This window comes from Theobroma cacao, chromosome 4 (genome assembly GCF_053813885.1).
Source record: "Theobroma cacao isolate CCN51 chromosome 4, ASM5381388v1, whole genome shotgun sequence".
NCBI classification, from domain to species: Eukaryota; Viridiplantae; Streptophyta; class Magnoliopsida; order Malvales; family Malvaceae; genus Theobroma; species Theobroma cacao.
Window position 1 is genome coordinate 40,805,658 of NC_142642.1, and position 25,459 is coordinate 40,831,116.

Consider the following 25,459-nt stretch of genomic DNA (forward strand, 5'->3'; position numbering starts at 1 on the left):
TACAATATCAAACCTTAAACCAAGTTTTAATCCTTCCTTTTAATAGTATGCCTATCAAAAATAGCTATCTAAGCTATGAGTGCATACAGATGGTGCTTGAGAATTATTCTTTAATAATAATAATTAATTAATTAATATTCATAAGTAAATATACGGAACAAATTCCAAAGTTCTTAATTATAAATCCTTTAGATAAAGATATACAGAAATAGTAAGCCATGCGGACAAGGAAGCCAGCAAAGCGAAAAAACACTTGGAAGAAGATGAGCGATATCCTACCGAATGCCTCTACCTACGGTCACGCCACGTTACCTTCATGCAGCAATCCTGGATCTTTTATAAATGCTCCTTCTCTCTCCTACTTTTTCCACACCAAGAACCTGAAAGAAATCCAGGACCAGGGGGTCATTCCTTTCCATAGATCTCTGAAAATGCCTGGCATCACCGTCGGAGAAACTGTGCCCAATCTTGAAGTTGAAATTAGACTTGATAATTCATGTTTTTGTATTTTAAACGTGTCAGATACGATTAGATATAAAATATATTAAAATTAAACACAAACACGACATATTTAATATTCATATCTTAAATTTAAAATATATACACGTGTATATTTAATACACGTGTAACACAACATGATTAACATATTTTACACGTTTATTAAACGTATCAATATACGACACGACACGATTAATAACACGATTAACATGATTAAATAAAAAAAATTATAATTAAATATAATTTTATTATTTAAATTTAAAATCTATAATTATAACAAAAAAAAAATAATAACATCAAATATAATAAAATTTAATATAAATAATATATATAAAATTTATTATCATATATAAAGTTAAAATACACATTAAATAATTATTAAAAATTATTTATATAAGATTAAAACAAATTTTAACTATTAATATTTAATAAGTTAATAAACGTGTCATGTATATACATTTAAACACGATAACACGATTAAGTAAACGTGTTTAAACGTGTTTTAAACGTGTTTGTCGTGTCTAACAAGTTAAGATACGAAAATTTTCGTGTTTTAACGTGTCATACACGATTAGACATGAAACACGTTAAGGATAAACCAAAAACCTGTTTAATTCGTATTTTCTTGTGTCATGTTAACGTATTGTGTCTAAAATTATAAGTCTAATTTAAACAACCCGTGGAAAGTTCACGCTTCATGACTATTTTAAGAATAGCTGGACTATCATTTTCTCTCATCCTGGTAGGCTTCATTTTCTTTGATTTCTTGAAGTTTAATTAAGATATTTGTAGTAACTACTTATTTCGTGGTGGGTTATGTTTTTGCATGCAGCTGATTTCACACCAGTGTGCACTACGGAACTTGGCAAGATGGCAGCTTACCTGCCGGAGTTTGAAAAACGAGGGGTCAAGCTTCTGGGATACTCTTGCGATGATGTGCAGTCGCACGAGGAGTGGATCAAGGACGTTGAAGCCTACACTGTAATAACTTTCTTCTTGAGTTTCCTTTGAATCTTTTTCTTTTTCCTTTTTGAACTTAAAAGTGAGAAGGGAAGTATGCTAGAGCAATCTGGCTTGTAAGGCTTTTATACCCACTTTGACCGGTTTCTTTGTGCATTATATGTTGGCTACATGCAGCCTCGTTGCAAGGTGACATACCCAATCGGGGCAGATCCCAACAGAGAGATCATCAAGCAACTTAACATGGTGGACCCCGATGAGAAAGACTCTTCAGGGAACCAACTCCCATCTCGAGCTTCTGCACATCGTGGGCCCTGATAACAAGGTGAAGCGTTGTTTTTACATAGTATAGCTTATTAACTGTATACTAAATACTAATGTAGATCAAAATCATTGATTTTGTTCTAACAAAAGACGACTTGATCGGATGATGTATAGATCAAGCTAAGCTTCCTTTATCCTGCATGCACTGGGCTCAACATTAATGAAGTGGTGAGGGCCCTGGACTCCCTGCAGAAGTCATCGAAGTACAAGGTTGCAACACCAGCGAACTGGAAACCAGGTGATCCTGTGGTGATTTGTCCTTCCGTGACCAACGAGGAAGCCGAAAAAATGTTCCCTCAAGGTTTTGAGACTCAAAAACTTCCATCCGGGAAGGATTACCTGCGTTTCACTTGTGTTAACTGATGGTTGGGGAGACTTGTATACTTCAAAGTATATCCAACAGGACGCAAACATATATATATATATTTCATATCCAAGACTCCTTTGAGTTCCGGTTTTCTGCTTGCAGCTACTCTCTTTCACTATCATAGACTCGATAGAGTTCATCTTTGTCTTTCAAATTTACCATGTAAGGACTGCTTTCAGTTTAATAAAGTTGTCCTCTTTGATGAATTATGGCATTACAAATATAAAATGAAAATGAAAAAGAAAAAATTTTGTTGTGCGTTTGCCGGGAGTCGAACCCGGGTCTATTGCTTGGAAGGCAATTATCCTAACCGTTGGACTACAAACGCGCGCGGATGGTATGGTGGATCTTTACTTTTGAATTCGAGAAGCTTTAACGCACCGGTGTTAGTTCCTACGTTTTGTTTTTGTTCTATTTTACAACAGAATATGTAGTACTTCAGAATAGACATGGTTCACCTTTAGGTCTTGTTTATTTGCTCCTGTTAGAAACCAATGCCTGAACACGATAGGAATTTGTCTTTAATATTGAACTACTTTAGCCTAGACGCATTTGAGTATGAGATTATATACTACAACAATCATTAATTTATAACATTCAAAATGCTTTCGGCGGCCTTGCTGAGCGCACAAGATGGCATTCTCCAAGATGTGCAACTGGTCGAGCTTAGTCCGGAGTGTCCCATATCTCTCACGTAATCAGAGCGGTGGATCTTTTGCTTTCTCGATAGTAGCTCAAATTGGATGCCAGATCATTGCTCCACTCCAATCATAAACTGTGACGAACTGAACCTAGATCCGGCCATATCATGTTGGAAAAAAGCAAGCTGCAATGCAAAAATACCATCCGAAACCCAACACCTTCTGGCATTTCACTCCTTTTTTCAAACTCGTGGATCCCACCTCCAGCCTAACAGTCAAAAAGTTCTCCTGACTTATGCAGTAAATCTCGGGTGTAGCCCTTGATACTTTTCATACCTAGAACTAGAATGGAACATAACAAGGTCTGCTTCCGAAGCTTGGGGCTTCTGACTTCTTTACACTTCTTTTAGCTCTTTCATCACCAAAAGTTCCCTCTGGTTACTGCCTGTTTAGTCTTCCACATTCTTCTTAGATGTAGGTAGCGTAAAAAGAAAATGCAGCATCCGCCAAAACACTACCTCTTTACGCTTGTAGCATTAACGTTGGTATCCCAATTCCTACCTGTGATCTTTACTGCCAACCCTTGCCGCGGCATCTGCGGCGGCATTGCTATAAACTACCCTTTTGGCGTCGACGACGGTTGCGGTGCGCCGCAATACAGGCAGATGCTGAACTGCACCAATGACCTCTTCTTTGTAACCACTTCCGGGCGCTACAAGGTCCAATCTATCGACTACGAGAAGAAAACCATGGTGGTGTACGATCCGGCCATGTCCACATGCTCGATACTACAACCCCACCATGACTTTGTCATGACGGATATCCAATCTGTTATTATCCCGCCAACTTCAGACACGGTTTTCGCTCTCCTGAATTGCTCCATCGACTCCCCGGTGCTGAACCACTACAAGAATCTTTGCTTCAACTTCTCCGGTCATTCCTGTGATGAGCTTTACGGCGCGTGCAATGCTTTCAGGATTTTCCATTCGCTGACAAACAGTTCTCCGCCATGTTGCTTCACGGGGTATGACACGGTGAAGTATATGAGCATGAACATCTTGGACTGCACGCATTATACTACTGTCATTAATACTGATAGTTTGAAGGGCGTTGGACCTCCGGATTGGGTTTACGGGATCAAACTGTCTTACTCAGTGCCGGAGACTGGATGCGAGCGCTGCACTCGGTCCGGTGGGGCTTGCGGCTACGATACTGAGACTGGAGGGATGATGTGCCTCTGCTCTAGTTCTATGAATGCTACGAGAGAGTGCGGTAAGGATTACTTATGATCGTCATTCGAGACTGTAGATTAAGATTTTAACATTAAGGGAAGTGAACAACACAGGGTACTAACAGATCCTGTTCTCAGCTGCAGGTAGCATTGCAGATCTAGGAGAAGGGAAAAGGCTTGCTTTATGGACAAATATTCATGGATATGCCTTGCTGCTGGGAGCATTTATTTACATAATCTTGTAATGCTGCAGCTTTTTCTTCTTCTCCTTCCTTCAGCTTTGTGGTAGTGCTTGGAAGGCAAACCACTTGAAAATTTCGAACCTAATAGGTTCAAAACAGTCAAGCATTGGAGTAGCTAGATGCTTTTATCGAAGTTTTGCAATGTAAAGCTATTGATTAAAAGGAATCTGTCATGACCCTGAAACTCCCCTGCATTCAAATTCTAGCAATCGGAATCAGCATTCGGTGAATGGTGTTAGCCTTTCTGTCTGAAATCTAAACCTTTTTATTTTCTTTCCGGAAAATTGCTTTTCCGCAAATACAAACGTTGCCTACCAATATGTGCAATTGTGCATGGATTCGGGGGAACTCTTGCTTGAGAGATTTCAGGCCTGATGAACACAAAGTTTTTGGTTCTGTATAGAGAACTCGTGACCCAAAATGACAGATTAATGCATAATGTCGAACAAACTTAAACTAAAATTTGTAACCCAAAGTTCGGTTGATGAATAGCTCCAAAAGCTTAATTTGGCAGCACAAGCATATTTCAACTTTTAAATTTAAAAGCATATTTCAACCATGTGTGAAATAATGAAATTAGTAGTATGTGAAGATCATGATTCTATACTATGTAGCTATCATTCTTCTTTTCAGTAAATTATGAATTTTGTCACACATGTATTCTTTAAGATTTATTGATCTAATTCTGACCGGTACTATTACTTTACTACTCTTTTCGTCTTCATTTTTTATTATTATAAATTTATTTTTCATAATATTTTTTTTACCTTTTGCGTATTGAAAAGTAATATAAAAAATTTTATTCTTACTTTTAAAAAGGCAAAAAGAGAAACAAACGTCTAGTGATGAAAGAAGTATAATTTTACCATTAAATTCAAAATGTTGCTTTCATTCAAAAACAAATTCTGACTGATTTCCTTTTTCATACGATGTGTGGCCCATTTGGATGGCCCATTAACAAATTAACAATGTTTGAATCCAAAGCCCACCCGTTACCAGACTCTTTTTCATACATCGGATCCCAATCTTTACACCATGGCTGGGCCCCCCACGAGCCGTTCCCGGAACACAATTGAATTTTGAAATCCATTTCGTTCGGGGACCTGTTAGTAAATTTTAAATACTTTGGGACTATTTCGTGAATAAGCAAAAAACATGTTGGTATTTCAATTTGAAAAACGAGCGGGCCTTAACCTTCTTCTCCCGTCTGAAGCATTCGTCATCCATACTTTTTCGTTTTTACGCTCTCTGACGCCAGTCTCCCATCGATTAATGTAAATCCAGAGCCATGAGCTCCTATTCTTGAGAGATTTAGATTTTCTTTTTTAATATTTGTAATTGGATCTTCCACGTTCGACAATGTCAAGGGACATTTCCAGCTCCGGATTCGTCTCTAAGAATGCAAATGAGAACGAGTTCGAAAACTCGTCGAGTTCGGCTCATTTCCCACCTCTGAGAACTCCGCTCAACTCGATTCCCGATCCGTCTCAATACCAGAAAGAAACGCAGAATCAAGATGAACACGATTTCGATTTTAAAGACAAATCCGAATCTACTCGAACACTTCATAAAACCCCGAGGGTTACCGGTCGCCACGGCAAGCTGCATTCCGAGCCGAACTCCGCTGAGAGTACTCCGGCGAGAAGCGGTCCGCGGTTTTCGCTCGGTGGCGGAGCTGGAACTTGTGTTGCCAGTAGAGTTACTCAAGTTATTGGAGGAAGAGGTGGAGTGAGCTCCAGCTCTTATTCTAGGGCTTCGAGAGGGACTTCGATGATGGATAATTCCAATTTCTTGGTTGGCGCTCCATATTTCGAGCTCATTGAGGATCCTTCCTTTTGGAGAGATCGCAATGTGCAGGTTTTTGTGCATGCATCTAATTGTTGTTTAAATTATCGTTTAATTAACGAGTTACTATTGTCATTTGTTTATTCATTTTGACTTTTAGGTGTTGATAAGAATTCGGCCACTGAGTACGATAGAGAGGGTTTCAGAAGGATACGGTCGGTGTTTGAAGCAGGAGAGTGCACAAACTTTAGTGTGGCTAGGACATCCTGATACCAGATTTACCTTTGATAATGTAGCTTGCGAGACCGTATCACAGGTTCCATCTTTAATTTACATTTAGTAATCTCATTTTGTTGTTTTAAAGGGCGAATGGTGGATAATTTGCATGTTGAGTAATGTGGATGTTTGCTATTTGGTGTAGGAAAAGCTGTTCAGAGTAGCTGGTCTACCCATGGTGGAGAATTGCTTGTCTGGGTATAATAGCTGTATGTTTGCTTATGGTCAGGTAAGTTATTCTGGGGGTTTTCCTAATTGAGCTTTTTGCTTATATAGTAATATCCTGTAGGGCAGGTTTTGAGCATTCTGAAACTCTTTACCTGCAGACCGGTAGTGGCAAAACATATACTATGATGGGTGAAATATATGAGATGGAAGGCCAGCTCAGTGAAAATTGTGGAATAACTCCTCGTGTATTTGAATATTTATTTTCAAGGATTAGAATGGTGAGAATGTGATTCCCCCAATCTGTTAAAATTACTTCATGTTTATACTTTTGTTTGGTGTTTGGGTGGGAAAAATTTATTAAAATTTGTATGTGTAGGAAGAAGAGAGCAGGAAGGATGAGAAGTTGAGGTTCAGTTGCAAATGTTCCTTCCTAGAGATATATAATGAGCAAATAACGGATCTTTTGGAGCCTTCATCAACTAATCTTCAAGTAATTCAAAACTTTTCCTTTTGATTCATGTTCGGTAATCCACACACATTAAACTGTAATAGGTCATAATGCTGATTTCCCTGCTGTAGCTCAGAGAAGACTTGAAGAAAGGTGTATACGTGGAAAATCTTATGGAATATAATGTGCGGACTGTTGATGATGTTCTCAAGCTTCTCTTGCAGGTAATATATATGGTGAATGTTTGTGCTTCTTCTCTATTCATGTATTGAGAGTCTGAAAATGATTGTTGTCATTTTGCTACACGTAGGGTGCTGCAAACAGAAGAATGGCAGCAACCAACATGAACAGCGAGAGCAGCCGATCCCATAGTGTTTTCACTTGTATCATTGAAAGCCAATGGGAGAAAGATGCTATGACCCACTTTAGATTTGCAAGGTTAAATTTGGTGGATTTAGCTGGTTCTGAAAGGTAATTATGTTTATGGGATCAACTTTTTCAATTTATTACTTTTTCTTGAACACAAAAATAATTTGCTTGAAAATTTAGGCAGAAGAGCTCCGGTGCAGAAGGAGATCGTCTGAAAGAAGCAGCAAACATAAACAAATCTTTGTCAACTCTTGGGTAATTAAACCTCAGATCTTGTACTCAGTCTGGTTGCTCTGAAGTCATTATAGCTTTCAAGCATGTTAGTTGCACAAATTCCATGCAATGCTATGATATCTTTTCTATGTTCTTCTTTCGTACTCAGTCATTTTGGTGAATGTGCAAAGGTATCACTTGATGTGGTTCTTCTGCTAACAGTGAGGGCAGTTTCAAACCAGCTTTGACATGGATCTCAAGCCAGATCCAAACCCTCTTTGTTGTGTTAATAACTATACACTCTATTTCTCCCTCTCTTACAGATTTAAAGCAATTAATACTCATGAATGTGTTTATACATAATAATCGCACAAAAATTATTGTGCAAAGTGATATTCTTGGTGATTGAAGCCGCAATCAGAGGAATAGTAGTGGTGTTTGCAAACATAAAAAATGTAGTTTCCTTTAGGGTTGATTCAGATGTTCACTGGTTGGCATTTCTTGACATTATTTTTGATTGCCAAGTTGCTTTAAATGTAAGGTAGACAGCAATGGAGCTGTCAAGCTTCTGTAACACAGAAAATGCACACAAATTATTGCTATGTAAATGGTTGGTTAATGAGTGTTTCCAAATACCTTGTGTATTTGATCTTGTTCAAGAATGATAAAAGTATATGTTGAATGAAAGCCTAGATAGTGTAAGAAGGTAGTCCTCAATTAACATTTCTTACGTTCAAATTGAATCCAGAAGTTTTCTTTGCAATTAATTTTCTTGTTGGTTTGCTGTTTTCACTCTTTTAGCCTGGTAATAATGTCTCTGGTGGATCTGGCACATGGGAAACACAGACATGTGCCTTACAGAGATTCTCGACTGACATTTCTGCTTCAGGTTAGATAATTAAAGCAAGCTCTTAAATTGAAGATAATTCTATTATCTTGGTACCTCACTTCAAGGTTTCAAATATTGATGACTTGGAATGCAGGACTCACTAGGTGGAAACTCAAAAACAACAATTATTGCAAATGTCAGCCCATCCATTTGGTCTGTTTTACAATTAATTCTTTGTAATGGCATATAAAACTTTTTTTCGTGGCTCTTTCTGTTTTTCCTCGTCTTCTTCTTTTTCTGTTGTAACTTTATTCTTTCTTTTCTTGCAGTGCTGCAAATGAAACTCTAAGCACACTGAAGTTTGCTCAGCGTGCCAAACTTATTCAGAATAACGTATGAACTTCATATGCTTGCAACTTAACAAGACAAAATTTCTCATATCTATTTGTGTTGTTCATGCATGTATGTTTAGGGAAGTTACAACCTATTGGAGTTCTCATTCCCCTTTTCCTTTTTTCCAGGCTAAAGTGAATGAAGATGCTTCAGGTGATGTTCATGCACTGCAGAGGCAAATCCAACAATTAAAGGTATGGACTAACCACAGTCTGTTTCTTCCTCAACATTCTAAAACAGTAGAGCTGAACTGTATAATCTGAAACAGGGCCAGCTGTCTTCCTTGTTGAAGCATCATAACTTCCCAAACTCTCCAACTAGCTGTGTGCCAAGTTTTGAAGAATCAAAAATGGGAGACGATTCAGGAAAAAATGAAAACACAGGAGAGAAAATGGCAGATTCTAGGATACAGAACATTCACAATAAGAAGGTGATTTTTGTGGCCATTTTATGAACTTACTTCCTAAGGGTGATATGACAATTTTTGTAGTTAATCTATGCTAATAAATGTCTAGCAGATGAAACGCATGGAAGCTACTTTAGCTGGTTCCTTAAGGAGAGAAAAGATGGCAGAAGTAGCAATCCGGAAATTAGAGGCTGAAATTGAGCAAATGAACCGCTTGGTATGTCATATTCTGCTAATCAGGTCTAAATTCGTCATAACAGATGGTCTCTAAGAATTGTATTTATCAATTCTGATGAATTACAAATATTAATAGCTGTTTATATGGGGTTACTTAACAGTGAAGCCATCTGTTTCAGATTTGTCAAAGAGAAGAAGATGTTCAACGGGCTAAAATGATGCTTAGGTTTCGGGAGGAGAAGATAAAAAATCTTGAATTGCTGTCAACTGGCCTAGTATCAACTGAGGAGTATCTCACGGAGGAAAATCGAGCTTTGAAGGAAGAGATTGAATTGCTTCAGACAAAGATTGACAGAAATCCTGAAGTGACACGTTTTGCTTTAGAGAATATTAGACTTCTTGAACAGCTGCAAAAGTAAATCCCTTCTTGTCACTCTGGCCCCCCTCTTGATTCCAGTGACTCACTGCTACTTCATTTTCTATGCCAGATTTCAAAATTTTTATGAGCATGGAGAGCGAGAAACATTGCTGGGTGAAGTTTCGGAATTGCGGAACCAGGTTTGGGGAGGGTAATCTTATTGCAATTTTTACTTTGAGAGCTGATGATAACAGACTGAAACTTTTTCTTGACTTGCAGTTTCTAGAAGTTCTTGAAGGAAAGAATAGATTATCTGCTAGATATGAGAATCAGGTTGGAATGCACAATTTCACCATATTATTTATGTTATGAACTGTACTGTCTAATCTGTACATCCTCTTACATATCAATTCCCAACTGACGAGGTATGAACTCCAGGATGGGAACACTATGAAGGAGTTGGAAGATTGCAGGAATATGAATTCCAAACTGATGAGGTATTAATAAATCAATGTAATTTATCCTATGTGTTGCATGTTGGTTTGCACTGCATGTGTGGCACTTGGTTTTCTAATTTGGCTCCTATTGGGCCTGTAAATGAAGGCCTTGGCAGCAACTCTCTAATTTTATGTTCACATTTTATTAAAATGTGCATGATATTGGTAAAGGTTGTCAGAGAATGAAAACAAATTATTTTGTGGTTTTATCAGTTTGCCTAAGCTGTCTCCAAATGATTTTGTTTTTTCGTTTAATGAGTCATGAGCATATCAGTTGTTGATACCTTCTATATGGTTTATCCAGGGTGGACTGATCATCTGAACTTCTATCTACTGTTTTCATAGTTTCTTTTCTCTTCTTTTGTGCTTTTATGAATTGAGCGGTCACATACAATAATGCTTTAGCTTGTCTTTTCTTTGATGAACTTTTCCTACTCTATTTCTTGTAATCTCATTAAAGGTTTCTGTCTTCAGGGAAGTAGAAGAGTTACAAATGGAACTGAGAAAATACTTGAACTGTAGTCAATCAGCATCTGATTCTGTAAGAACAACTATGAACTAGTGAATGTAGGGGTGAGATAGGTTAATCTGTGTTCTGAGGTAGCTTATACTAGTTCCATCCTTTGTAGGTTGCTTATTCTCCCTCCAAGGATCATGAGGAATACAAATATTCATTGGTAAGAAGAATGCAAGTTCTGTCCAGTTATTCATGATTAACTCATTAATGGCATTCATTACATGTAGATGCATCAAAGAGAAGGACCATTTTAAGTTTTTTCTCAAGGCAAACTTATGCCCAGATGTAGAGACATACACAAACATGCATAACAGAAGAATATGGATAAGTATTTTATGTCAAACATTTTCTTTATATTTAACATTTACTTTTCAAATGGCAACTATCTTACAGGTTGAGACTATATCAGTCTGTTGTGACTCTGGAGATGAGATAGCATCCTATTCCCAGAAGGATGATGTCGCTTTAGAAAATCAAAATGAAGAGAACATAAGTGTTGCTTCAGATATGCAACATAGTGTCTCTCAAAAGGAGTTGATAGATGCAAGATTGCTAATTAAGGCAATGGAGGCTGAGCATATCTATTTACTTAAAGAGCTGCAGCATCTGCAGGAAGAGAACAGAAGATACATGGAAATAATAAGCAATAAAGAACTGGAAAATGAATCTGTTCATAAACTTCAGATTGATTGCCTTGAACCAGATCACTTGGCATCTAAAAACAAAGGCCTGGTCATGGAGAGGGAAGACATTGATCCAAAGGATTTACAGGACAAGTTGGATAGATTGACTAAAGACCTTGATAATGCCAGATTACTTAATTGTCAATATCAACAGGTTCAGGCATCACAATTGTCTTGCCAGCATGAAGCTGACTTAGTGCGTGAACAGGTTGAGATGGAAACCGCAAGAACAATTCTTCATTTGCAGGAAGAGGTTGCTACACTTCAGTTGGAGCTCAATGAAAGACTAGCTTCCGTTACTCAAGAAAATATAAGGCTAAGAGATACAATCACGGCTAAAGAGGAGGAAGTAAAGTCAACTTGTATAGAGTGGGAAAGGGCAACTTTAGAACTCACTAGCTTCCTTCTAGATGGTTCTAAATCTCTCAAAGATGCCTCTTGGCAGATAGAAAATATTGCTCGTTCATTTCCTCAAATTAACGTTTGGGTTGGTGAAAATGTTGAGAGAGCTGCAAGAGTTTGCATTGACAAAGAAGAAAGAATTCTACTTCTGCAGAGAAGCTTGGAAGATGCACAGAGGATGACAGTGGAAATGGAGATGAAGTTAAGTTCCTTGAAGGGAGCGACAATTGCTTTAAATGAATTTCAGGAACCAAGGGGCGATATGAAAACAGATGACACAGCCCTATTAAGCATGTTATTCAATGAGAAGATAGATTTGGAGAAAGTTCTACTGTATGAACTCAAACTTAAGGAGGATCAGCTTACCATGGCAGTAAAACGAGCTGATGCTGCCTTCTTGGTTGCAAAATGGCTTGTAGATTGCAACAAGGCTGTTTATGGAGATCACGCTGAGGTGGACATTCCAATCTTAACGCTAGCCACTTCTGAGGGAATGCAAAGCAATGTGATGGCTCGTATAAAGTTTCCAACAGTTGATGATCTTAAGGCTCAAGTGGAGTTGGCAAAGTTAGTAATATTGGAGTCTGAGAATGTTATTAATACTTCTCATAAAGATGCAGAAGTCCATTTATCCACCCTCCAAACAGACATTTTCGAAGCCTATTCAGTTTACAAGGAGTTGCTTCAGGATTTGCTGAGAGAAATTCTTGACATAAGGAGTAAATTTTCTGAACTAAATGAGAACTGTAACAATTTTCAGTTTTCTACAATCAAATTGCAATCAGTGGGCGCAGCTAAGTCTTTGAAGTGTCACCTGCTGCAACAAATAAAAGGTGAACTTGCTCAGGCAAATGAAATTCTTAAGTTAATTAAAGACTGCATTAAAACAAAAGCTAGTATGAATGTCTGCATGTCAAATGAAGAGGATGTGATTGAAAATGACAGCTGGAGTTCTAATTCTTCAACATCAAGCTCTGATTTTTCAATTGAAAGTTTTGCTTCTGGAAACAATTTGAGTGGATCACACTGCTCCAGGAAAACAGCTGAGCTGATGGATGATACAAAATTTAAAGGAGTCTCACTTGAATCTGATTTGGAATTCTCAGAAAAGTCAGTAACATTTGGTCTTAGAAAGGAGTTGCGAAAGGCATTGGATGTTTTCCATAAATTATATGTTTGGTTAACCACAATCCTTGACGAGAATGATATTGGAGAATGTTCTCACACAGAAGGTACAGAATTTACCTAGATTTTGTGTTTGTAAAATGAAAAACCGTATGAAAACTATATCAAAAAGGGAATTAATGAACTTAATCATATGGCAGGGCTTCCTTCGTTTGGGTTGACAATGCAGATTGATGAAGCAGGATCCCATAATACGGTAGAGGTATGCATTAACTCTAAACTGTCTTCTTTTGCAGTTCCTGTAGGCAATATTGGTGTATCTGTAACTTCTTCATATAATAACTAAATGTCAAATTTAGACAAAATGCGAGAAGTATGGCTGATCTTTAATTCTATGCAATGTTTTCTGATATGCAGGCACTTGCTGATGATAAAATCAGTCCTGCTAAAAGCTTCTTAAAAAAATTTGAGGAAGCCCATGCGACCGTGAAAGAAGCTGATTACATGTTAAATGCATTGCTGAAAGCAAATGAAAGCACAAAACTGTTGAATAGTATATGGAAGCAAGCAAGTGAAGAATTGATTGTAGAGAAATCAAACTTGATTGATGAAGTTGAAAAGCTCAGATATTCAATAAGTTTGAAAGAAAGAGAGAATGAATTGCTGCAGGATCAAATACGTTATACTTTGGTTGAAACAGCCGACTCAATATCTCTGCTTGAAGGGTGTTTCCAGCAAATGCAAAGACAAGTTGAGGATAAGTTTAAGGTTTTATATTCTGAAGTTTTATCTATCAGGCAGGGGGTGCTTTTCTCTGTATGCAACACAAGATCATCATTTGAAGACATTTGCTATGAGATGATGGAGAAAGAATTTTCATTATTTGTTTTGTATCAGTGCTATTTTGGAGACTTTATCCGCAAAACTTTAACCTTCAGCAATGAATTACGTTCTCATCCATTGCAAAGACCAGAATTTCACTCAGTTGTAAATACTTCAGTAAAGAGTCACTCCATTAGGCAAGGTGACAATGTGGTTTATCATAAGAAAAGCATAGAGGAAGGAAATGAAGGCAAGCAACTCAAACATTTAGAAGATCAAGAAGCAGACCTCTCACATAATGATTTGATAGATGAAAATTTCTCTCTTAAGAAAGAATTGAAAAGAAAAGAAGTTTTGTTGGAGGGTTTGCTTTTTGATCTTCACTTGTTGCAAGAATCGGCGTCCAATAGCAAAGAAATTAAAGATGAAAGTGAAAAGTTAATGTCGGCTTTGAGGCAAGTCCGCCATGAGGTAGAGATGAAAACAAATCAAGTTGATGACTTGTTGGTTCAGCACAGTAAACTTGAAAATCGTCTAAGTGATGCTGAAAATGCTCTGTTAATATCAAACTCCAATCTGGAGCAGGCTAAAGAAACAATAGACTCTCTGTTAGACCAAAATGCTGAGATGAGAATGCTTTTAAAAGACCTCTATCTCAAGAAAGCTGAGGCTGAAGAAAGACTGGAAGAGCAGAAGGAGGTGGTGAAAGGATTGGAAAAAGAAATCCTTCATTTGAATTATTCAGTGGAAAAGGACTTACTCTCATCAGTTGAAGGCATTGAGGCGGACTTGAGAAAGGTCACTAGCGAGAGAGATGAACTCCGTGAAGAAATTTTCTCACTAAATGATAAGCTTGAGATAGCCCATGCATTGGCTGATGAAAATGAAGCTATCGCAGTTGAAGCTCGTCAGGTACATATCAGTTTATTCTTTTAAAAATCATATTATGTAGGCAGTGTTCCTTATACTAAACTTGGATTTTTCTTTTCTCTAGGAGTCAGAGGCAAGTAAAATATATGCTGAACAAAAGGAGGAGGAAGTCAAGATCCTGGAGCATTCTGTTGAGGAACTTGAATCTACCATAAATGTCTTGGAGAAAAAGGTTAGGAGTTTGTAATTTTCATCTCTGTACAAATGTTCACTGACGTTGGTGAACTGATAGAGTTTATATAGTGTATTGACAGCTAATTATTTTCTTGTCTTTAAAGTAAAAATGCAATTTGGCTTTGTAATTATTGTGTTACCTTTTGTTCTGCTCATGCTTTTTGCTGTCTAGGTTACTAAATTATCTTTCCCTAGTTTAATTGAAAAGTCTGACATGTCATGTTGTTACTCTTAGTTATATGAACTGGATGAGGAGGTAGAGAGGCATCGGTTGATCAGAAATTCTTTAGAGCATGAACTCCAAGCTCTGAGAGATAGATTGTCAAAAGTAGATAACTTTGCTGATGTTGTGCATTCAGTTAACTCAAATGCTGAACAAACTGAAGATCTTACGTCTAGGTAAAAACCACTGTTTGCTTTCTTATTTTGATTTGTGGTCGCTACTGCTGCTGGTTTTTTTTTTGGTATTCAGAAAGTGGTTTTGATGCAGGCAAATGCACAATAAATTGCTGGAACTCCATGAGGCACATGATCAGATAAGAATTCTAGAGAAGGAAAAAGCAGAGCTGAGTATAGAGGTGGATTCCTAATTTACTTCTTATTGACTGTTTTCAATTTGATAAGCCTTCTTAAAAGTAGAATATATGATTATAATATTATCTCTTTTTCTTGTATTTTAATGAAGTTTTTCAAATGCTTTGTAGATCAAACAATGCAAAGAGTACATCTCGGAACTTGTGTTGCATTCTGAAGCCCAAGCATCACAGTACCAACAGAAGGTATCACTTATACTACTCACTATATTCTGTAGGTTTACAAATTATAGTTGTACCGGTTTTTATTATTCATCGGATTCTAAAGGAGTCCAATTGGTCAGGTAATTACTTTTGTGAGGTTTTAGAGTATTGTCTCGGGAGCTCTCATTCCTTCCCATCATATTACTTGGGCAATTTGAAAATAGGAAATGCCACAGCATAAACTTCGTTTACACCCATTGAAAGAAAAGGATTATGGTTAAAATTTGGCATCAGTCTCAAGACATCGTGCTTATCAGTCCTAGACTTTAACATCCCATCATTTATAAGAATAGCCATTAAATTACCCCATGCCGAAAAAACTACATTAGTAGTCTCACATAGTTTTTTTTTTTTTTTTTGAAAAGTAGTCTCACATAATCAGAGGACGAAAAGTAATAGCAGGTTTCTTAGCCCTTAATGGTCTTCCCTCTTCCTTTTAATTATAAGATTTGTCTTTCATGTCAAACTTGTGGACATGCTGCATATGTTCCATACCCACTTGTTGAACAGTACAAGACCTTGGAGGCCATGGTTCGTGAAGTGAAAACAGATTTGCCATCTTCAACATCAACAGTACCAATATCGGACAAAAATGAGAAAACCTCAGCAAGAAGCAGGGGTTCAAGCTCACCATTCCGGTGCATTGCAAGTTTAGTACAACAAATGAATTCAGAGAAGGATCAAGAATTGTCAATGGCCAGGCTTCGCATAGAAGAGCTGGAAGCAGTGTCAGCTAGTCGGCAAAAAGAGGTCTAGATTTTTTAATTTATTGCCTTTTAAGGAGACTTTCTGAGCCTATCATTAACATAGAGTAATAAATTTCATTTCTACTTTAACCTCTGTAGCAACTTCATATTGTATCTAAAAGGAGGTCTAATTGTTACTTTTCTATAGCATCTTTCTTCACCGTGTGAAACGGACCTAATGCTCACTTGCATACATCTTTCTGTGCGGGCAGTTGTATTACTTGTAATCAATCATGAAGTTTCTAACTCATTTTATACCGGATCAGATATGCATGCTAAACACGAGGCTAGCTGCAGCAGAAAGCATGACACATGATGTCATCAGGGATTTACTTGGTGTCAAATTGGACATGACTAATTATGCAGTAAGATTCAGATTATTGCCTTTTCAAGCATGAATATTTAGGCGACTTCCTCATTTGGGCATCATACTTTTCTGCATGTTCCAGAACTTAATAGACCAGCACCAGGTTAAAAAATTAGTGGAGGAGGCTCATCAGCAAGCAGAAGAGTTCCTTGCAAAGGTATGCATGACCAACATTTTAATTCATCTATTTTCTGAATAATTATAGTCCTAATGTATATTTCATTTCATGTGTTAGGAGCAAGAAATTCTCAACTTAAGAAAGCAGGTTAATGATCTCATAGAGGAAAAAGAGAGGTTAGCCGCCCCTTTTTTGGTTCAATGAGTCATAAATCTGTTTCTTCCCTTATAATTATGTTCCTTAGCCTGTACAATGTTAGAATTGAGGAATCCAGAATTAGTCGGCTTTATAACTCAAACAGAGAATAAATATATAATCAAGTAATATATGTCAGAAAAGGGTATTTTCTTTTAACCCAATTCAAACTCAAGTAGTTGAGATAATTTCTTTTGAGATTAAGGTGTTGGCTTGTCAATGCGCGATGTGCAAGGAGGAGAATCCATGAAATGGTTGGAAAAGGATTATATTAAACTTGGAAGATCTTCATCGTCTCTTTATGCATTTTTTGTGGCCAATTTTCCTTGCATTCGATGGGTTATTAAATGCTTAATCGTGTACCTTGTCCCTGCAGTTGCTTATCTGAAATAAGTAAGAAAGATGCAGATATACTCACTGCACAGTTGAGTTTAGAGCAGCTTCAGCAGCGAGACCAGTTTTTTTCTGCACAGAATCAAATGTTAAAGGTAATTCCAATCGTGTTTCTCCTTGTACACGTTCTGTCTTTAGTGAAATTTACACGGTGTGTTACCCTCACCTCCTTCCCCACAGATGGAGAAGACCAACTTGATAAAGAGGGTTGCGGAATTGGATGAGCTCATAAAAACGCTCGAAGGAACATCATCAAGTAACCAAAAGCAAACAAATCAGACATCACAGATTAAGGTTTGAGTTGATGTCAGCACACAGTTTGTTCACAACTTGATAGTTTTTAAACCTTATTGTTTAAAGTTTTATCGATGTAACAGGAGAATGGTCCATCAAATCTGGGTGGTTTCGATTTCCCCAAGAGACTGGCACATTCCGAAAGGCTGCTTTCTCGAGTGAACACTGAACTGGCTCAATTTCGTAGGACTAATGGCCGTCAACTGCATGGTAAAACATGTGGACAAGGAATTGAAGCAAAATATAGGTAGGTGGTCAGTTTGTAGCGGTGATAATATGGTCATTGAGGGTTTTTATGCAGTCATAGTCAGATTTATGAATTTGTGATGGCTAACAGGAAACACAAGGATTAAACTGTGCTTCAGTCGCCGTATCTGCCTTTCTAGCAGAGCCTAATCTATCCCACATCTTTCTTCAAATTGTTTTTCCTTCTGCATTTCATCTTCTCCACGCCAGGATATGGGAAATGGAGACATTCAAGGTAATTTGTTAAGCATCTGATTATTCACATATCTTTCAGTGCATAAATTACGTGTAAATAAAATATTTTGTTTCTGCTTTTATTTCAAAAAAAAAAAAAAAAGAAGACACGTCCTTGCTTAGTCTTTTAGCTGTAATGGAATGGCATTCGTCTTTAATGAAGTTCTGGATTAAGCACCAACGGTTACTATAAGATAAAGGGCATCTATCCATTCCAATGAAAAATAAAATTAATTACTGTTTACAAAGGGTATATAGAAAAAGAAAATGTTAAATCTACAAGCCCCTCTTCCCTTCCCCTTGCTATCCCTTCTATCCTAAGAGTTATTGCAGACAAAATCGTCGTGTAAAGCATGTTAGGCAGTAGTTAGGGGCAGGATCAATAGCTATATATACCAATTAACGGCACAAAAAGCCTTTGACAATATTAGCTGGGACTGGAATCATCGATCACCCACAAAATGCAAGCAAATTTTCCTCCTTTTCTTCAGTGGGTTTCCACGTTGCTGCTATCACTGCTTCCTTTGTCACTAACCTGTGCACTAAAGAGAATGCATTCAGGTGCAAACTTCAGAAAAAGATTTACATTCAAGAACAGAGGGCATCTTACCATCAAAATCATAGGATAATGACAAATGCAATAACAGGTGGAAAAAATTACCTTCGATTCTCCAAATTTTGTAGCTAGCCTCATGTACTGGTCACGTGCTTCTTGATCCCGAGCCATGGACTTGACTCTTGCTAGAGCTTTCTCAACTCCCCGAACTTTCTGTTGTCGACCAAGTCGTAAAAATTCATATTCATCACCTATCTCTATCTCTGGTGCTGCATTTTCAATTGATTTTTGCACACGAAATCCTCGTAGACCAGCACCTTTACGCCTCCATCGTAGGATTACCTTTTCAACTATACTAACAGACCAAACAACCTTTTTATATTGTTTACGAACTTGATGTCCCCTCACGTGAGCCTGAAAGCAATAATAACCTCATTTTGAAACTTTATCATCTGGAAACCTACCTAATATAAGACATATGATTAATCTCAATTACCTGAATTTTCACAATTCGATTTCGTATCTTCAAAAATTCCTTCCTTCCCTTCCAGCCACGATACTTCTGTTGGATCTTTGCAGCTGCAATGTGCAAATAGTCCCCAAAATGACTCATCTTTGGAAGCCTGTTCAAAGACCCAAGAAGACCTAGTTCAAGTGAAACTTCGGACATCTCATCATTGCCTTCAGTTAATTGTCTATCCCGGAATGAAAGAGCCCGAAAAGCAGCCTGAATTAGAGCAGCTGCATGAGCTGATTTTCTAACAGCAGCAAGGGACCCTTTCAATGAGCAGTGCTCATCTAATGCCCCATTAGATGGAGCAACTTGAGCAGCAGACTCAATGGCCTCTTCTGCTGCTGTAGTTGCAGCATCATTGCCTACCACATTCTCATTAACAGTCAACGAAGAGAGATGGGTGATCAAGTCAGCTTCAGCCAGGTATCCAGCAATTCCTTTGTGTCCTCTACTTGATGCTAAATCAGCCGCAGTTCGTCCACCAGGGAAACTTGGTGTGGGATCATCAACAGCACCAGGAGCTGCACCCAGTTTAATCAGTGCGATGACAGTTTCTTCTCTGGAGAAAGGGTAAGAGAAAAATGAAGAATGGTCATCAGTATACAGCCATCAAAACGATTCTGTTTTTTTTTAGCTGAGGTGATTCAAGAGTAGGGATATGCAATTGATTTTAAAACTTGAACTTTAAAAACTAATACAAATTCATCAGAATAGAATATAAAGGGGCAATCAACATGAATTAGATATATGAACAAAATGGCAAAAAATTTGACCTTCCAAAGTATGACGCCCAGTGAAGCCCTGTTCTACCTTGTGCATCTCTAAAATTAGGACTTATTCCTGCAGCAACTATAGGGCCCATTGCCCACTCATAACCAAGAGAAGCAGCCAAGTGTATAACTCCTTGACCTTTGTCATCCAGAATATGTGGACCTTTACCATCTTCATGAACTTTATATAGTAGCCACTCACAAAGTCTTTCCTTCAGCAAATTCTGAATCAATCCGTCTTTAGATTGTATACTCTCATTTGCATTGGCTACTTCCATCGAATATATGTTATTTTTCAACCTACATTTATCACATTCCTCAACAGAACAATCCAACCACTTTCTCCCTGGGCCAATATCTAACAATTTTGCTAGACGAACGTGCAGGTGCATCTCCTCTGCTGCTGTACTTTTAACAGCCTTGGTAAATGAAAATCCAGGTGGCTTTTCACGATATTCAAACTCTCTTACCTCACTGCATGCCAGCCTATTGCTGCAGGTGACATAAAATGGAACACACCCAGGAGCATGAGAAGGAACTTGACAACGAATCACATGGTTAGTCAAAACCTCAGCAGAAACTTCAATTTCACCAAACATACAGCCCCATTTCGCTGCACTAGAAAGCTCCTTGGTTCGCAAAAAATTTCCAATGATTAAAACCTAAACAAAGAAGCATTTATTGATCAGCATGATTTCATGAAAACAAATGGAAAGTGCTTTCACAAGATATCACAGGCAAATCACTTATCTGAGCTAAATATATACCTTGGTTTCAACACCTGAATAAGCCCAGTCAGGCGAGAAATCAACAATGCTAAATAACTGTTCCTGAGAAAGAGAAGGACCCAAGGAATCTACATCCAACTGCATATGGTGGGATAAACTGGACACTTCCTTGTCATCAGTCTCAGTGTCAAGTGTATTCCAATAATTGGCAGAGTCAGAAGCCATCAACGAATCATCACAATCTCCACCAATTTCTTTATCCATCCATCTTCCAAAGCTATCAAGCTTTTTAAGCTCCCCTGGTTCATCATTATTTAAACCACTGCCTTTGGATTCATTCTCAATTTGAGCGGAAGAGGAGACTACCTTTTGGGGACCAGAATAATTCTGAGACAGTAGACCCATCAAACCGAAACCATACGCCTGGGGCACCTGCAGGAGGTCAATTGTTACTTGAGGAATTTTCAACATACCTGGAAAAACATGTAAGTTGAAATGGATAGATCCTATGACATCATATAAGTATCACTAAACCCTAGAAGAACAGTAATATATTAGTCATTTGCATTTACGAGAATTGAGCTAAAGCTGCAACAAGCAATCAGACAGCATGTATACCTCCTGAGTTCTAAGACCCCAATGTCAATAAGAACTATGCAGACTACAACCTGCAGATGTCTTGTATACTGGGCATAACATACCTCAATTACTTTCTGGGGAGATTCTCCCGCTGCTTGGGCTTCTACATCACTGATTAACTTATCTCCACGTGTTACAACATCTGAGACATCATGCAGTCTCACCTCTGCTTCTTTATGCGTTATAAAGTCACCAGTAGTAGGTCGTTCAACATAGAGTTTTTGGTCTGGCATGCTAATGGTATCTGCAACTGAGTGATGGATTTCAGGCCAGAAACATGATTCACTGCTGTTATTACAATTAGATCCTGCAAACCATGAACCAGGAGGATTCCTTCCTGATTCAGGAAAACCGGAAAAATGGACAATCAGCCAATATCTTTGAAGATCCTAAAGGTTGTTTAAATAAGGACATATTAAAGACCTGAGTTTTCAGGTGCATGACATTGTTGTTATTTCATGTTCAATTATTATTTTAAAGTTGATAATAACATATCTTTGATTTCAACAAATAATTGACCACACCTGCAACTTCAGGCTCCAATGAAGCAGTACATGATGTGGAACCATAGATAGGTTGGACAGGAGAAGAGGTACTTGGATAATCCCCAGAGTCAACATCTTCAAATTCAGAAGACAATGTTTGCCCATTCCAATCAATTCTGCTTGTTGATGCGTGAGATGTCTGAACTGTAGGAGCAGGTGAATTTTCATGTGCTAGGGAAGGAGCTGAACCAGTTTGCAGGCTTTCACTCTGTGATCCTGGGTCTGCTAGTATACGGGAGATTCCAGATCTGTACCCCTGTAGAGCATGCCAGCACATTATACAAAACCAACATGTGACATTTAAAAATTAAAATCAAAGTCAATTTAAATCTCTTTTGAGTTATAGCATGGATACTCCATCATTACAGTTACAGGATGAAGATCTTTGTACCCTAAAGAGCATTTCTTGTGGACACAGGGTACAAAGTTTTTTGCAAAGTGTTCATTTTAGCTTAATCCCCCAGAAAGAGAGAGTGAATACCTCTTTTACTTCTCTGTAATGAACAAAAACAATGTGCTCGAACTGCCTGAAAATATAAGGCTAACAAATGAAGATACAATAAAACATCGAAAAAGAGGAAGTAATTATTCATGAAATAGTATTATTCAGAAAATATATTTCAAAGGAACAAATTGAATGATGTTACACTCTACAAGAGCTACAACACAAGAGAACATGGGTGAAACAGAAACAAGAGAATCCATTAACAATGTTGCTGAAAAACTGTTTTAGGGGGTGTACAGATTCAGAAATCCACTCACCCATCAAGCATCCAATAGCAACGACGCTGAAAATTCTCATTGAATTGCCCATGTGCATAGTAACAATGAAGAACATCCACACTTCCAATCTACAAAAGTCAACTGGAGCACATGTTACTTAAAAGTTACATGAACAAGTAGCTTCTTCATGGAAGTCTACAGAAATCAGTTTCAGATAGTAGATGTCCTTAGAAATTTATGTGCTCAATATGATAATATAGGCTCAGGGATGTAAAGGCACAATGTGATCAACTTTTCAAGATTTTAGTTCTTTTTACAAATTGTTTACCTCTTGATTCCATAGAATCAACACTGTATTTACATTACAAAATGGGAAATTTAACTTGAAAGGTCATCCACTTCCGTGTTAATAGTAGTTCTATACTTTTTTTTTGAAAGATGTATGTCACTGCAATAGTAGTTCTATCCTACATCTAAATAACATACAACAGTGCTCCATAGAGGATGTGCATACACATTGAGAAAAAAATAAACAATTTACGTAAAGCTGTGCTTTTAATATCATAATTAATTCAGAAATTAAGTCAAGCAAGACACTTACCAATGGACTCTGGGGAATTTACACTCAAAAGTTAAAAGATTGGAGATTATGACAGGAAAAGATGGCCCAAAGTTATCTTATCATATTTGATGCTTGAAATTAGAAAAATTTGCAGGGTCACGTATTTCTTAACCATTATTCATATTCGTTTAGTTTCTGCCACAAACAATGCAACCAAACAGTAACATCTTAAATGGTCCAGAAAAAGAGAACTATAGCTCTGGAGCATTCTAGCCACACTGCTTAGGACCAACCTCTGAAAATAAAAACTTACTAATAACAAATTGAACAGCACACCTTCAACTTTTCATGAGCTTCTTTGACAGTTTTCCCGTCCTTCTTCTTCCTCCAATCATGACCATCTTTGCGAAAGTATCGAATTGTTTTCCGGTCAAACAGGTACAAAGATCCAGCTGAAAAGCAATTTTCAGTCGCTACTTGCAAGAAACATCACAAATTTGATGAAACAAAAATGTAATTTAACAAAAAAATTTATAGACATTGATTAATGAAAAGATTGAGCATAGCATAGAAAAGATGGATAAACTATTGAAACAAATGTAGCACAATATGTATAATAAGCAGATATGGGAATAAAAGAAAGTAGTGAAGACCTGGAGGCTTAACGGGAGGCTTGTCTGATAAACGAAACTTGGGGTAGTTGCTAAGTATTTCGCAAACTTCAACAGGACGAAGCCATCGATGTTGTGCTTCTTGCAGTATCTGCTGAAGGTCTGCCACATTCCATCAGCCAATTAAACAAAAATATCTTAAACATGCAACACTCAGATACGGTAAATAAACAAACCCTGCATGAAAAAAGAAAACCATCTAAAGCAAGTCTACAAAACATTACAGACATTCATTGAAATAAATACTAGGAATTCAAGAGCAATAGAGGGAAACAAAAATTTGTACCTTTCATATCAACAATGAATCAGCGGTTCCAAATAAAGCATGAAGAAGAGATTCATTCAACCTTTTACATTAAAATTGGATAAAATTACATGCGAGGCTGAGGGCCAGCTTTTCTTTTCGGATTAAAGGTGTTAACTTTACACTGACAATAAACTCGAACGTGTTCACTCAATAAACTCATGCAACTCGGTTTCACTCAAAAGAAGCAATCTTTTACACAGGAAAAAAAAAGGGGGGGAACTTGAATCATTAAAATCACATTGCAATAACATATTTGGAAAGGGGAAAAGAAAAAGAGACCTAATTGTTGATTAGGGAGGTATCTTCTGCCTTGAGCCATTGTTAATCAAGCGAAGAACCCAGATTTCATCAGCCAACCTCTCCTCTCCTCACGATGAACATACCAAAACACATAGGGAGAGAGAGGCTCTTCAAGAGATTTCAACAACCACCCAAAAGCCTTATTAAACAAAAACAGAAAAAAAAAGCAGAAATTTTTTTTAAAAAATACAATCGACAATGGAGAGAGAGAAAGAGAGGCCTTTTCTTCTTATGCTGTCGTTGTCGATGGAGGGGCTAATAAAGCAAAACAGAGAAGACAGAAACGGAGAGAGGAAAGAAGGAAGAAGAGAAGCGCGTGAGCTTCACTGATGATAATAAAGCGTAAAAGAGAAAAGCACAGACTAGATAGAAGGCTAAAAAAAATATTTAAAAAATTAAATAAAGTCGTCAACGACTGCACGGTTCGTGTTCACACTCAAGCTCGGAGGAGGGAAAGGATGTATATACTGACGTGGCGACCGAAAATTTCCAAGGGTGTCTTCCCCAAAGCTCGTTTCCGTACCTGCACGTGCATTAAGACCCTGATGCATCTCCGTGATGGTTCCGGTTCGGTTCCGTATATCCAAAACATCCGATAAGTATCCAACAATTTATTGTTTTCGAGAAAGAAAATATATCCAATTCAATTGCATCCCTGAATAAAAGGGAGGAAAATTTAGGAGATAATAATCTCGTAATTAATACGAGATTTCTTTTCAGTGCAAGAAACTAAAAGATTTCATTTATATATTTTTTTTATTTCTTTTAAATAATTTTAAAAATTTTGAAATCAATTTCGTCAATTTTTAACTTTAACTTAAAGAGTTTAAATTAAATATTTTGCAAAGCTAAGATGGTGAGAATTTTCTAAATTAAGGGTGTATAAATTCTGTTAGGTGGGAATTATTAAGATGTAAAT

General features: G+C 37.5%; 4 protein-coding genes and 1 non-coding gene across 8 annotated transcripts; 3 read left to right on the plus strand and 2 right to left on the minus strand.

The window, feature by feature from the left end:
- The first annotated feature begins 218 nt into the window (after positions 1–218).
- Positions 219–2,355, plus strand: PER1 (1-cysteine peroxiredoxin 1). The gene is given in 6 exon segments (XM_088805810.1): positions 219–473; positions 1,186–1,240; positions 1,331–1,479; positions 1,636–1,755; positions 1,757–1,783; positions 1,897–2,355. Coding segments are annotated over 6 exon segments (855 nt in total). The 3' UTR covers positions 2,146–2,355.
- A 50-nt stretch (positions 2,356–2,405) lies between these two features.
- On the minus strand, positions 2,406–2,477 carry TRNAG-UCC (transfer RNA glycine (anticodon UCC)). Its single transcript has one exon. It is a non-coding gene; the product is annotated as a tRNA-Gly (tRNA).
- Positions 2,478–3,122: 645 nt separating this feature from the next.
- On the plus strand, positions 3,123–4,493 carry LOC18603743 (wall-associated receptor kinase carboxy-terminal protein). Of its 2 annotated transcripts, none has more exons than XM_007035883.3 (2): positions 3,123–4,062; positions 4,160–4,493. In XM_007035883.3, exons 1-2 carry the CDS (start codon positions 3,285–3,287, stop codon positions 4,264–4,266), a joined length of 885 nt encoding a protein of 294 aa, XP_007035945.3. In that variant the 5' UTR covers positions 3,123–3,284; the 3' UTR covers positions 4,267–4,493. The 2 variants fall into 2 exon arrangements, with proteins under 2 accessions (XP_007035945.3, XP_007035946.3); XM_007035884.3 differs by having other exon boundaries at positions 4,166–4,493.
- A 985-nt stretch (positions 4,494–5,478) lies between these two features.
- POK1 (phragmoplast orienting kinesin 1) lies at positions 5,479–18,406 on the plus strand. Of its 3 annotated transcripts, XM_018119450.2 has the most exons (35): positions 5,479–6,120; positions 6,209–6,364; positions 6,470–6,553; positions 6,651–6,770; positions 6,869–6,982; positions 7,072–7,164; positions 7,251–7,411; positions 7,490–7,564; positions 8,324–8,411; positions 8,506–8,564; positions 8,681–8,744; positions 8,873–8,938; positions 9,013–9,174; positions 9,263–9,367; positions 9,507–9,742; positions 9,816–9,885; positions 9,965–10,018; positions 10,124–10,182; positions 10,657–10,723; positions 10,812–10,859; positions 11,093–13,016; positions 13,110–13,171; positions 13,327–14,643; positions 14,726–14,833; positions 15,071–15,234; positions 15,326–15,413; positions 15,540–15,614; positions 16,143–16,382; positions 16,645–16,743; positions 16,828–16,902; positions 16,981–17,039; positions 17,435–17,546; positions 17,632–17,745; positions 17,829–17,992; positions 18,083–18,406. In XM_018119450.2, exons 1-35 carry the CDS (start codon positions 5,623–5,625, stop codon positions 18,096–18,098), a joined length of 6,996 nt encoding a protein of 2,331 aa, XP_017974939.2. In that variant the 5' UTR covers positions 5,479–5,622; the 3' UTR covers positions 18,099–18,406. The 3 variants fall into 3 exon arrangements, with proteins under 3 accessions (XP_017974939.2, XP_017974940.2, XP_088661414.1); XM_018119451.2 differs by lacking the exon at positions 18,083–18,406 and having other exon boundaries at positions 17,829–17,996; XM_088805288.1 differs by lacking the exons at positions 16,981–17,039; positions 17,632–17,745; positions 17,829–17,992; positions 18,083–18,406 and having other exon boundaries at positions 17,435–17,538.
- Positions 18,407–18,409: 3 nt separating this feature from the next.
- Positions 18,410–25,192, minus strand: LOC18603745 (calmodulin-binding transcription activator 3-like). Its single transcript, XM_018119452.2, is given in 13 exon segments — positions 18,410–18,714; positions 18,716–18,760; positions 18,887–19,195; positions 19,278–19,854; positions 20,069–20,727; positions 20,833–21,225; positions 21,495–21,769; positions 21,957–22,233; positions 22,459–22,504; positions 22,740–22,828; positions 23,599–23,714; positions 23,916–24,035; positions 24,520–25,192. Coding segments are annotated over 13 exon segments (2,985 nt in total). The 5' UTR covers positions 24,560–25,192; the 3' UTR covers positions 18,410–18,675.
- Positions 25,193–25,459: the final 267 nt, after the last annotated feature.